Source organism: Helianthus annuus, chromosome 8 (assembly GCF_002127325.2).
Source record: "Helianthus annuus cultivar XRQ/B chromosome 8, HanXRQr2.0-SUNRISE, whole genome shotgun sequence".
In the NCBI taxonomy this organism is placed as follows: Eukaryota; Viridiplantae; Streptophyta; class Magnoliopsida; order Asterales; family Asteraceae; genus Helianthus; species Helianthus annuus.
The window spans coordinates 101938139-101950558 of NC_035440.2; the positions used below are offsets into that span (position 1 = coordinate 101938139).

The 12420-nt window shown below is 36.1% G+C and overlaps 1 protein-coding gene across 1 annotated transcript; it reads left to right on the forward strand.

Annotated features, from left to right (window-relative positions):
• The first annotated feature begins 8779 nt into the window (after positions 1 to 8779).
• On the forward strand, positions 8780 to 9280 carry LOC110870444. Its single transcript, XM_022119625.1, has one exon. It carries the CDS (start codon positions 8780 to 8782, stop codon positions 9278 to 9280), a length of 501 nt encoding a protein of 166 aa, XP_021975317.1.
• The last annotated feature ends 3140 nt before the right edge of the window (positions 9281 to 12420 follow it).

Genomic DNA, 12420 nt, shown 5'->3' on the forward strand with positions numbered 1-12420 from the left:
TTTTTTTGTTTTTTAGGATTTTTATTTTTAGGATTTTTTTTATTTTTTATAATTTTTAGAATTTTTTTTGATTTTTTAGAATTTTTTGGAATTTTTAATATTTTTAATATTTTTAGATTTTTTTTATTTTTATGATTTTTTTTACTTTTTAGAATTTTTTGGATTTTTAAGAATTTTTATGATTTTTTTGAAATTTTTTTTATTTTTTGGATTTTTTTTATTTTTTAAATTTTTTTTTAAACGAAGAACGACGAGAGAGTACTACGGGATCTACGAGTAGTAATTAGTTTAGTGATTTTATCTTATACTCATCCTGACCCGCTTGGGTTTTATCCCATACCCATCTTGACCTACTCTTTTTTTTATCCATCACTTCATAACCCATCATAACCTAGTGACTAATTTTGTTTGGCCCATCTTAACCCATCTTAAAATTTAAAATACCCATATCAATCCAAAATAGAATGGATGGGTTTGTTTTGCCAGGTCTACATCACGTGATGACTTCAGATTTAATGAAGATGATTGGGCCGCTGAACATATGTCTGATATTCACTACACTTTGTCGGATGGAATTTGACAATTATCGAATGAATACTCGTTCGGATGGGTTTAAAGGTGTCGGATGACCATCCGACGCATGTATATATCAACTGAACGAATGAATAGCCAAACAGATGGCTTAACACTTACCTTTTGAATGGCACTTATGTCCGGATGGTCATCCAACGGATGGCCATCCGGATGAACAAGAAACAACAACGAACATCATATTTTTTTGGACAAAAAATCCTCGATTTCTCTCAAAATACTTGGAATTTTGATCTGAAAACTTTGTAGGGTTGTAAAATAATGGTTTTCCCACAAAATATCAAAAAATCAGCAAATTCTAATCATGAAAACCTCGTTAATTTTGGATTTTTATGTCAAAAAGTGTAGAAGATGAGTAGAGGAAGAATTTTGACAAATCCGATGCGAAAATGGATCTGAATCTGATGAAATCACATGAATTCTTGCGTATCTGATCCGTGCAATCGAGCTCCTGCTCTGATACCACTTGTAGGACCGGTTTTGACTTCCAAACGATTGCGAAACGACACGTACGACGTGTAGAATCCATGCACGTGTGTGGATCGAATACAAGAACGTAATTAACTATGATTCTATTGAAAGATTTGACAATGTTTACACCTTGAATCTTCTCCTTTGCTACTTTCTCTCTCTATAATCTCTCTTTAACCTTCAAAGCTCCAAGAGTGACAAAATGGCAAAAGTTTCTAAAATGAAACCTAAGTCCACTATACATAGGGCATTCATAAGGAGAGTTTCCTTATTTACAATAATGCCATTGTTTTATACTTAAACATCTACAACCTTGTTTCATTCAGTTTTTTGCTACGTTTCAGATTGACGAAGGCGATAGACATTATGCATTCACAGGAATGCAAAAATACCATTCATTGCGCAATTTGGATCGTTTTCGCGTCCGTTCGAGTTTCGTCGTAATTAACCGAAAAACGCGATCGTACGACCAAACGAACCGACATCCGTGTTATTTCCAAGCATATTTCAAGTCCCCTATGCTGTAACATCCTTGTAGAGCCTTGAAAATGGGTTAACGGGGGGTTAAACGCATCGAAAAACAAGTTTGGAGCATGCAGGGACCTGTTTTGCCAAACTTTGAAACTTCTGGCCTTAAGTACTAGGCGGGGCGCGATAGATCTTGATGTATCTGTCGCAGGGCGCGAGAGCTGGTGCTGGCAGATTCATTGAATCAGCAAAACAGTCTGCTGAACTTAGTTTTGATCATGGTTTTTCGGTATTGTGGGCTGGTTTGTGTGTTCTCCAAGCCCCCAAATCAGGTCCTAATAATTGTAGGGTCTTGATCATTCCTTGATCATGACACAAACACATGGCAAAGATCTAAAGGATCAAGATTTCCTATAAATACCCATGACCAACTTCATTCTTCTTTGCTCAATTCCTTATTCTTTCATCTCTGCTCTAATTGAGGCTATCACACTTGTTGGAGGCCTCATACTTGAGCTTTCTTAGTCATTTTTCCAGCCTAGAACACTTGTAAGTGTTCTTTCATGCTTTGTTTATTTATTTCAAGCAAGAAAGTCAGACAGTGTTTGACTTTCAGCTTTGACCATGATTTAGTCAAGACAAAGTTCGTTTGAACTTTGCAACGTGAGCGTAATCATGATGGTTATAGTCCCTTGCGACTATACCTACTGATTACCACGTTGACTAGTCAAAGTTTCGGTCAAAATGCACGATTATGTGCATTTTGCGACGAAACTATTTTCGGGTATCAAAACACTTTGTTTTGATACCAAATCAGTTTTCTAACTTAGTTAAACATGTTTTAACATGTTTAACTCGTCACTTCTAGTTTAGTACTTATTTAGGGTCGTAAGTCAAGTGGTCTAAACAACCGCTTAGACTTTCGAACCCGACCCGTTTGGTCGATCGTTAGGATCCGACCAAACATATATTGTGACCATAGTTGTATAGGGAATAACCGTCTGAGGTTATACCTTATGGTCACTTAGTTTAATTAGTTGTATGATAGGTAGTTTATATGCCTTAGGCAAATGACCAAAATGCCCTTTTTACACATAAGTTCATTTTAAGCATATGTAACCAAAATTTTGACACCTAAACTGATTATGGAACATAATTAAACATATTACGGCATATAATACTTATCATAGGGCTAGTTAGACCATCCGAACGCGCTTTTGCGCAAATGACGCGTTAAAGCAGCGTAAACTACCTTAACGGGTCGTAAGCACTTTGGATAGGTTCCAAATCAGAATGTAGGCTTTGTAAACCATATTATATGAGTTCCAACACTCATTTGGTTTACAAGACCTCATTCTATCCTATCTCCCGATTTAGGCCTCGATTATTAACAAAGTGATTCCATACTAGGTGCCACTTGATTCCTTGACTTCCCGAGCTTTGATAGTTCACTAGATCAAGGATACCTTGCAATCTCAAGTGAGTACATAGTCCCCCTCTTTTACCGCTTTCAAATATTTTGGGGTGATACACATGTTCCTACATTGTTACTTTCATGCTTTCATGCTTTTCATGACATATGCTTGCTATGTTCACCTAGTACATATGTAGTACATGATTTCAATTATGTTTTGCTAGGTATGTTGACTGAGCATGCTAGCACATTGATTTCATAGATACTTTTGCTGCATATGTTTACTCAGCATATGGGCACATTGATTTACATTACATTTCTGCTATGTAGGTTGACTGAGCATGCTAGCACATTGATTTCATGGACATTTCTACTTCGTATGTTTACTTAGCATACTTAGTACATGGTTTTCACATGACATGCTTACATTGGTTATGACATTTGGTATGTTTAACGGGATAAGAATACATTCATTAACATTGATCACGCCGCTCGGTAGTATGTAATGGTACCATAGGACTTGACAAATCCCGTTCCTCGCTTCCTAGGTTTGTTTGGAAGTAGGGAATGACAGAATCCGAAAACATTTTTGATAAACCTTTGACTTGTTAAGGGTTTATCCGACAGTCTCAAGGCTTGAATGTATGTGATAACACAACCACATAAATGTTTATATCAAATAAAGCATTGGTTTTGCAAAACATAACTTTTGATTTAAACTTTGGTTTATTCAAAGAATTGTTTTGTACATGACATTTGGTTTCACATGACATTTGATTATACATGACATTATACATATGGTTTGAGTAAATACTCTTTATTCACCATACATGACAATTGATTATACATGACATTATACATATGGTTTGAGTAAATACTCTTTATTCACCATACAAGACATTTGATTATACAAGACATGGTTTATAACTGATATTGTGACATTATACATTGTTCACACATGACATTTGACATCGGTTTAAACAAGACATATTTGGTGGTTATTGATAAGTGATTTAAATAACGAGGCGTGTGTGATATGATAAAAGCATGGTGGATACGCCACCGGTACTTCCTATATATAAGTGCTTTTATGATATAACATATCGTAGCGTTATTTAAACCACTTCGACAAAGACATGACACACTTTATACAAATGACATATTTTCACAAGACATTGTTTTACAAATGACATATTTTATACAAATTCATTTTGTCTGGTTAATCATTTAACCATACATCTTTCTTTTATTACCATCTGATTTTCATATCGATTTTTATATGATTTTATAAAAGAAAACACTTTTATAAGGTTCATGACTACTTTTTGTTAAACATTTCTTTTAACTACAAGTCATGAATCGTTCATCAACAAAACCTATGTACCTCACAGACATTTTTATGCTGACGTACCTATTTTCACATGTGTTTTCAGGAGCTAATGTTTGATGATGATCGTGCTACACTTATGCGGACTTAGGCCTTAGTGACTTAAAACTATGAAAGACAGTTTAATTCATGTTATGTTTCTGTTATTTCCAAGACAATGTAAACAATTAAATAAATGAAACCATACTTTAAATTCCATGTGTTATGAAACACTGATTCTGTTACGACACTCTCCGACGTTTCCGCCGCGGTTTGTTGTTTTACACGGTCGGGGTGTGACAGCATGTCGTAGAGGATGGCTAGGAAGCTTCCGCATGTCACTAGGCTTACTTGATGTTGATTCCTTTCACGCCAAATCCTTCGTTAACCTGCCAAACCTGCTTTTCGCCTCAGTTTCTTTCATTAAACCCTTTGTAACACCTGTTAATCGACACATCATGACACGTATTAAGTATATAAACACACATGGATTTAATACGTTTAACACGCTAAAAACTAACACTATTTATTATAAAAGGGTGCTACTTTCTACACCCCCCCCTATTTACTTTTTTCACCCCCCTCCTCTCACATACTTACAGGTGGGGCCTGCGTGGGACTGACAGTTTTCCTCTCACAAAGGGGGGTGTAATCAGGAAGGAGGGGGGTGTGTATAGAATGAGCCATTATAAAATACAACTATTTTGACATGACATCACCTTGTAAACTCAAACTTCACCGTCTACAAAATTGTGTTCGTATTCATTGGCCACAAATATCCAAGAGTAAGGTTTGATCCTAGTCTTCGTCTTTGTTTCGGTTACTACTTATGGTATTCTTCTTCAATTCTATTCTTAGTTCTTCCTACTCGACCCAAAACTACAACTTGGATTCTTGCTCATAGTCAACGTTGTTCAATTCCGTTGCAACACCTTCATTGCCATTTTCCTTGTTCATTATCACTAGTATTCCAAAATCATTAAGGATGCGAAAAAAAACACATATTCCAGATTTCAATCATTGTTCTTCCATGCCAACTTTAGTTTTTAAAATTCCATTTCTTGTTCTCAATTAATGATGTTCTTCACCATCGATGAAGGCAATTATTCATTTTACTTTTGTTGTATAAAGGGACCGTGCTATTTTGGAAATTTAATTATGGAGTATTTTGTATGTCGATTAAAGAGGATTTTGGTAAAAAAAAAAAAAAAATTGGGATTTGTTAGGATCGGGATTTTTGTAAGTCGATTAATGTATCTCAGTAACACATCAAATATGTAATTTTATGTTGGGGAAATGTTTGGAGTGTTCTTTGGTAATCACAGTTGTAAGACCATCCGTTGTTATGAGCTAGCTAAAAGTGCATAACCCTCTGCCACATAGGTAATGCACTTTAACTAACCATTTTAATTAAAAAAGGACCTTAATATTCACACACCCTAAACCTTAGTTTCACACCTCCAAGGCGCCCTGCTTTGGCCAAAGAGGGGCATTTTGGCCTGCTTTCCAAGTAACCGGTGATGTGATGGTGTACGATATCCCTGTTTTGTACGTTGAAGCGCCCCGCTTTGGCCAAAGCGGGGCCTTTAGGGTGCGATCTGCAGACAAAGGGTGATGAGACTTGACGAGATTTTATATTCTGTACGGTGTCGGAGAAAGTGTCACGTTTTGAACCCTAAGCGTCGCGCTTTGGCCAAAGCGCGACGCTTCGACCTCCATTTCATGCATTTAAGAGGCAGGCCATGCGTTCTGGCTCGTATCCTCAAAAAAAAAAAAAAAAAATTCATCCATTTCAAAAAATTGAGGTTGAGGTTCTGTTGGGTTTTTTGTTTTGAACTGTGAAAATTCTGTTGAGGAGAGCATTTTTTTCAGTTATTACAATGTCGTGGTTTAGCAACTACATTTTCGGTGAATACTCTGAGGAGTCCGTTGTTTCAGATTCTTACGAGGGAGCCGCTATTTCTGTCTCGTACGATCTACCGATCCCTTCCAGCATGAGGGAGGAGGAGGTTGTATCTGGCATTCGTTATCGTGACAATACGGTGGAGCTAGACTTGAATGTACCTGTGGAAGACTCCGACGTACAATACGGCTATTCGGATTACAGATACAGAGGTGAACCGTATCCTCAGGCTGAATATCCATATTCAGCCAAAGTATCCCGACCACGGTTATGGTGGTGAGCAGAGCTATGTACAACAAGACTATCTCGACCCCAGTTGCGGTGGTGAGCGGAGCTATGTACTACAAGACTATCCCGACCACGGTTACGGTGGTGAGCCTAGCTATGTACAACAAGACTATCCCGACCAGGGAGAGGGTGGTGAGTAGGATGAGGAATACTATTACCCAATTAGATTTTCTTCTGATACCAACCAGAAATTTTCGTCACGTGATGAGTTTGTGGATTATGTATAGAATACGGGAAAGGACAATGGCTACGTCATTGTGATTAAAAGGTCTAATAAAAAGGAAGTAATTTCAAGATTTGGTTTCAATGTAGTCTTGGTGGGGAGTACAAGAGTGTAGCTATAGTGAGGAAAACATGTAGCAAGAAAACAGGTTGCCCGTTTTAGTTGATAGGGTTTACAAAAACAAAGGGAATTGTTTGGAAGATAGGGGTGAAGGACGCGAGGCACAACCACACTCCTATTGAAAACATAGAGGGTCACGCGTATGCGAGAAGGCTTTCTTCGAATGATAAAAGACTGATTTAGCAGCTGGCAGAGCAGGATATTCCAAACCGTAGCATCTGACGTACGTTAACGAAAAAGAACCCGGATAAAAGATTATTTCGAAAGATGTACGCAATGTTGTTCAGAAGATCAATGTCGGAAAGAGGGTCGGAGAATCTGCAATGCAACAACTCGAAAACCTTCTCGTCGAAAAAGATTTCACCTATTACACGAGCGAAGATGAGATGGCGAACGCAGTTGAAGATATCTTCTTTGTCCACCCACTTTCATTTACTATGTGGTGTGCGTTCCCGCATGTGCTCACGATTGACGCCACCTACAAAACAAACTTGTACACTCTTTCGTTTGTGCAGGTCATAGGTATGACATCGACAAACAAGTCATTTTCGGTTGCTCATGCATTAATTTCTTCAGAGAAGGCAGAAAACTACATATGGTGTTGGAGAGGATCAAGTCTATGTTGAGGATCAACTCTATGTCGGTGGACTGTATGGAACCGCGTGTCATCATAACAGACAGGGGCTTGGCGCTAATTAACGCGTGTGAACAAGTTTTCCCAAAAGCGAACAAGTATCTTTGCCAGTTCCATATTAATCAAAATATCAATAAGAATAGCAAGCTGAAATTCACTGAGAAGGAGTGGAAAGAATTTGTTCGTTCGTTTAATACATTGTGCGAGTCTTCCACTGAGGAAATACACATGTATAATATGGCAAACCTTGAAGCACAACTGAAAGAAGTTGGTCATGAATGTGAGTACTTCTGAGTTAATTTTTTAAATACTTTTTCACATACATACATACGTAGATACACATCTAACAAGTTATGGTTATATTTTTAGAGGTTTTTGACTATATGAAGAAATCATGGTTGGATCCGTACCGTGAAAAGTTTGTAACTGCATGGACTTACAAGACATTTAACTTTCACTAGACTACAACCAACAGAGTCGAGTCCATGCATGCATTGCTAAAAGGTCACTTTTAAGTCATCGCAACACGCTGGTTAAACTTGTGGGGTTTGTTGAACATATTGTTGAGAAACAACATACGGAGATTAGAAGAAGTTTTGAAACACGCCTTAGAAAAATAATGAACCACCACAAAGCTCACCCCATGCTTGCAAATGTAGTTCGAAAGGTTTCAATATATGCTATTGAACTTATGGCTTTCGTGGCTACGATGTAAGGAAGGCGGGTTGAGAGCCTACGGTTCAACTTGTGGTTGCCAGCTTTGGACCAGTTGTGGTTTGCCATGTGCTTGTCATCTGGAAAAGTTAGAAAAAATGGTATGTTTACATATTGACTCTTGGCTATTATGATTTCACTACCTAATTTACTACCATATGTTTTCGTTCATAGGGGGCAAATCCAAATGGATTCGATAGACGTGTTTCTGGAAGAAGCTTGACTTCCAACCGACAAGGAGTGGGATTGAAGATATCAATGTAGACGCGGAGTTTGAAAAACTCAAACAACAAATCAATCCAACAGCTCCTCAGGTGAAAAAGAGCTACCTGGAAAAATTTAAAGAAATTGTCATGCCAGGAAAGAATACCAAAAAACCTTTTGTTGTTAAAATGAACACCCGTGGTCGTCTAACATTAAAGACGCGAGAACAAATGAAGGTAGAAGCTACAAGAAAAAGCTCGTATATACCGTCCAAAGAAAGTTAGTTCGACGGCTCGTACGATCTTCCTCGTCACAGCGCGTACGCATCATCCTCATCACAGAAAAAACAACTGCTTGACCTTCACCCCGATTTCCCAAATATCATGTTGGGTCCTAAGTCGGAAATAGCTATTGGGAAGTATGGATCTCAAATTCCAAAAGTGTTTCTCCCATACATCTCGAAGATAAAGGATGTGAAACCAGATGGTCACTATGGGTTTCGATCGGTAGCTGTGGGGTTAGCACAGAAACAAGGAAAGTATATGAGTATCTGGCGACAACTTTTGTTGGAGATGCGTCGAAACGAGGGTATTTGGAGGCAAGTCTTCGATCCTGAAAATGTAGGACAATATGATGAGCTGTACAACAGGATATATTTTGGGGGAGTGGGTAGGGAAGGGCCCAAAAATTATATGCTGATTGTTCACACGTTGCACATTCGTGGCAGCAACACAATTTTCCCTTTGTTGGGTGGTCCGGATGACGCTGAGGAGCCTCATCAAGTGGTTGTGGTTGTGTTCGTCGACAGTGGACATTTCATCTATGTAACACTTGAAGGTTCCTACCCAATGCCTCCCACGAACTTAATTTGGAATTCAAAATAAACTGAGGGGGCAGCAACCTGGCATGACAGATACAAGGATCAAATTGACGCATATGAAAGGCTAATGTGCCCACCCGTTGTACATAATCTTTTCCCAGATGTTCAACATATAGATTAATTATGTATAATTGTAATCCTATTAAATCAGTTATAATCCAAAAGTGTGTTTGTGATCGTTATTGTTAAAAATACGCTGCAATACGAACAAATGCATATCCAGCATTCAAACGATGCCTTACAACAGTTGTAGGTGCGTTTTTGAATTAGAATGATTAAAAAAAACCAAAGCACCCCGCTTTGGCCAAATTGGGGCGTTTAGGGTTCTTTCTGGAGACAAAGCCTTAATTTGATGTTATATTCTGTACGGTGTTCTAGAAAAGTGTCACGTTTGAACCCTAAGCGTTATGCTTTGGCCAAAGCGGGGCAATTTGGGTTTTTTTATTTTTTTTAAAAATCAATCTAATTCAAAAACACACCTACAACTGTCGTAAGTTGACATATTTTTCCATTTTAAACACATCCAACTCATACCTAATTTCAACAAATTACAACAACAATAACAAAAAGGATATTAATTTACAATAACATTTAATCAACCAAAAAACATAATTAAATTTAAACACACAATAATATCAAACATCACTGTCACAACCCCCAACCCCACCCTGGGAGCGGGAGCCGTGAACTAGTCAAGTGGTACCTGTGTTTATTAAATATGCAGCAAAAAAATTTTCATCAGGATCGTAGTTAGGAAATAATTTCAGAGTTTGTAAAACACCAAACTTTTAATATTAAACAAATGGGATAAAATCCGTATTTCATTCAAATGTTTTTATAGAGATAAACCTAAATAAATAAAACATAATTTTCTTCTTTTATTCAGGTATTTATAGCCACTTTATTTAAGCCTTCAGTGCTTCATAGCTGGCTTCTATTATTTTTACAGCAAGTTACCTGAAACGTGTTGTGAAAACATTTTATCAGTAATAAATACTAGTAATAAATATTGGCAAGTTCATTCCATTTTTATAAAAATATATTGTTATACTTTACAACATTAAGGGTTTTTATATTTGTTTATATTTACCCAAAACTCAATCAGTATTTGTCACATGGTGGCAGTTCCGATGTGACAGTGGTCATATTACTCATTGGCTCACTTTCGTCCAATAGTGCAGTTTATCAAGTAATAGATATATAGTATATCTTACAATTATTCAAAGGTATCTGTCACTAGGCGATTCCCGTGACTGTGGTCATATCACTGTTGATCATTCTTTTAACTAATGATTGGGGTCGTATCACTGTTGATCATTCTTTCAACTAGTGACTCTGGTCCTATCACTGTTGATCATTCTCTCAACTAGTGACTCTGGTCATATCACTATTGATCGTTTTCTCAACTAGTGATTTTAGTCATACTACTTTGGGTCCTGTTACCCAACAGTAATGGTTACTGTCACACCCTTGGTGACTGTGGACTAGTAGTGTATACATTTATATATCTATTTATATATACTATAAAACTCATGATACCACTTTGTCAAATATATTTTCTGTGGCACAAAACCAATTAGTCCGGAAAATGAAATATATTATTTTCTGTCAAATTAATAGCTATAACTTTATCAAATATAATATATTAATTAAATAATTGTGATACAAGTATTTAATATATTAATGGGACTAAGATTTAAAATATAATTCTCGATGTATATCTTAGTATATTAAAAGTTAAATATATATAATTGACATATATCGTTTAAGATATACATTAAGGTTTATATATTATATTTATAATATACTATTTTAAATATTAAATATGATATTTAAATCTCACGATATATATCTTAGTATATTAAAAGTTAAATAATATATATCGTTAAATTTTATTATGGTATACTTTATAGTTTATAATATACTATATTAAATATTATATATAATATTTGAACCATAATATACTATATTAAATATTAAATATAATATTTAAACCATATTTAAACATTAAATATAATACTATTTTTAAATAACAAAGCCATAAATAAAGGTTTAAATATATTATTACTAATATATGGCATTGAATGTTCATGCCTCTACTAAACCATATTAAACCATATTGGTGCTACTATTCCCTAACTCTTTGGCCAATAGTAACGTGTGTCATGTATAAAATTCCAGATATTGACAGCTATTGCAGAATACAAAAACTTAATCACTGTAAGTATAACTAACACTTAGGGTTTTGGAAAGCATTTTTAAATATAACTGTATCATAAAAAGGTGATAAAAAGAAGAATGACTCACTTTGTAACTTTAGGGTTCAACTAGAAACCTCCTGGTATAATCTTGGTATAACTCCTGAGCTATTTAATAAAATATATAATGCACTCGCGTTAAGTATAGTAACCCAATTCAACTTTATCAATACGTCACGAGACAGAACCCCAACGTACTTAGTCGGGTAGAGCCTTGACATGCGTTGGTGGGTTCTAAATCAATCGGACAGGGTATCGACTCAGCAATCAGGGGTTAAAACACTTAAAACGGGGCAGAGCTTTATTATTATTATAAATAAAAAATAGGGAAAAGATCAAATAGGAAGTTAATTTTCGCTAGGAAGGATAGGAAGCCATAGGATTATGACATGTGGCAAATTTTAAAATAAAGAGAAATGGTATTTTAGTCAATCCAACTCCTTCTTCTTCCTTTTTCAAAACCCAGTAACTTCAAAACCCACCATTTTCAAAACCCACCATCTTCAACTATTTCTTCACTTTCTATCTCAATAATCACTACATTATAGTGCGATTTTCATCACCAATCAATGATTCAAAACCCGATCAACGTGTTCTTCAGCTTTTTTTTTGAAGAAAACCCAGTTTAATTTCATAAAAAAATCTCGTTTTTCCGGTGATTTTGGAGATAATCACTCGACTCGTTCGATTCGAGCGTTGATAAGTGTTTCTATCATTCAAATTTCGTCAATTGATGAAGAAATTGGCTTCGATCCATGTAAGAAATTCTTTAATTTCATTTTCACGATCTGGGTTTTTATTTTAGTCATTGCGTTTTACGATCTTTGCGGGGGTCCGGGGGCGGCAGTGTAACAACCCTCACTAAAATTAATATTTAGTATGATAA

What these genes read in the sequence shown, in the direction of transcription:
- LOC110870444 (XM_022119625.1), top strand. Translation starts at nt 8,780, where the DNA reads ATGTTGGGTCCTAAGTCGGAAATAGCTATTGGGAAGTATGGATCTCAA.